Raw genomic sequence first — 1,346 nt, 5'->3', positions numbered from 1 at the left:
AAAAAAAAAAAAAAAAATGGAAGACTGATGTGGAGCATGAGAATTACCCAGACTGATTTCTTATGGCTAGCTGAACTGGAATCAACAATGCGTACTTCCTGTGAATACAGACAGGAAGCTTATGTACATGTGTACTAAAGTTTCTGCAGGTAAAGACAGCCCGAGACGCGGCAAAGATAAAATATGGATAAAGATAATAGATATATTTTTAACTAAAAAATATTATTTATCTCTATATCTTTCTTCTTTTTCTTTCTCTAAACAGTAGAGTCCGGTCTATTTATTCTTCTTGGAGACAAATCTACTTGGCAGTTAAGATATAAACCTGATTATTATCCTTACTTATTGTGAGTTGTTTCTCTACTGCTATACTGCTCCTGTTAACTTCTACTTTCCCTTAGTGCTTAGTGGACTCTGGCTCACAACAGCAGAAGACAGATAAAGTTCCCAGTATGTCTCTTACCTATGATTGGAAGACCAAGGTCCGCCAGCATATCTACCTTGCACAAGAGGCCGTGAGCACGGGAGATTATGCAGTCCTTGATATTATCAACGCACAGGAATATATCAATAATGTTAATCCGATCGCGGCCTGGCACAGCTCTATACTCCCCAGATATCGGAGTGTTGATGTTGAACATAAACTGAGGGATATTAACCTTGACGGGGTGGAGCAATCTGAGAGTAACTTTAGTGAGTTCACTAAGACTGTCTGGAAGCTCCGGGAGGACCCAAACCCTGATCGGGATGGATGGGAGAATATCATTCTTCAAGAGATTGATAAACAAAAGAAGAAAAGTAATGATCTGCTTGACTGGATGGGCCAGCAGGCAATTGCTATCATCCAAACATTACCTGGATCAGCTCGCGAGACAGCTGCCCAGATATTCAGGGCCGGCCTGAATTTCGTTATTGACTTTTTTAAAAAGGTTGGGGAGACATTTAAGGGTATTGTCCAATCGGTTGTGGACTTTATCAGTGGGATATGGACTAGCGTTGTCCAGGCCACAGATTCAGTGAAGCAGTGGGCACATACTGCTGTAAATGCCATTAAAGGGATCTTCTCGCAGACAAGGATGGAAACTGCAACCATTATTGGAATCACACAGATTTTGTTCGCTGCCGCTGGTTTAGCCCTGGCGGTCCGACCGGTAAGCGATGCTCCTATATGCTTCTTGGTTGCAATCTGATTAAACAGTCACAAATAGGTTAAGGAACAGTCCATACCTGCACCTCCCAGCGGCATAAACAGTAAGATCCGTTGGCTCCAGTGCACCGTAAAGAATGCCACCGAGTTTCCATTCCACTTAATGGGAACATATGATGAGTCTGGGCGTTATTACACA

General features: G+C 42.4%; 1 protein-coding gene across 1 annotated transcript; it reads left to right on the top strand.

Moving 5' to 3' along the window:
* Positions 1-452: 452 nt before the first annotated feature.
* On the top strand, positions 453-1,190 carry BDW43DRAFT_317574 (uncharacterized protein; the record flags this gene model as incomplete). The annotated part of the gene is made up of 1 exon (XM_032048550.1): positions 453-1,190. The coding sequence occupies one exon, from the start codon at positions 453-455 to the stop codon at positions 1,188-1,190; it is 738 nt and encodes a 245-aa protein (XP_031893623.1).
* Positions 1,191-1,346: the final 156 nt, after the last annotated feature.

The sequence above is a fragment of the Aspergillus alliaceus genome, assembly GCF_009176365.1.
Source record: "Aspergillus alliaceus strain CBS 536.65 unplaced genomic scaffold BDW43scaffold_284, whole genome shotgun sequence".
Taxonomy (NCBI): domain Eukaryota; kingdom Fungi; phylum Ascomycota; class Eurotiomycetes; order Eurotiales; family Aspergillaceae; genus Aspergillus; species Aspergillus alliaceus.
The sequence above is the reverse complement of the archived record's forward strand: the minus strand, read 5'-3'. Positions and strand labels throughout refer to the sequence as shown.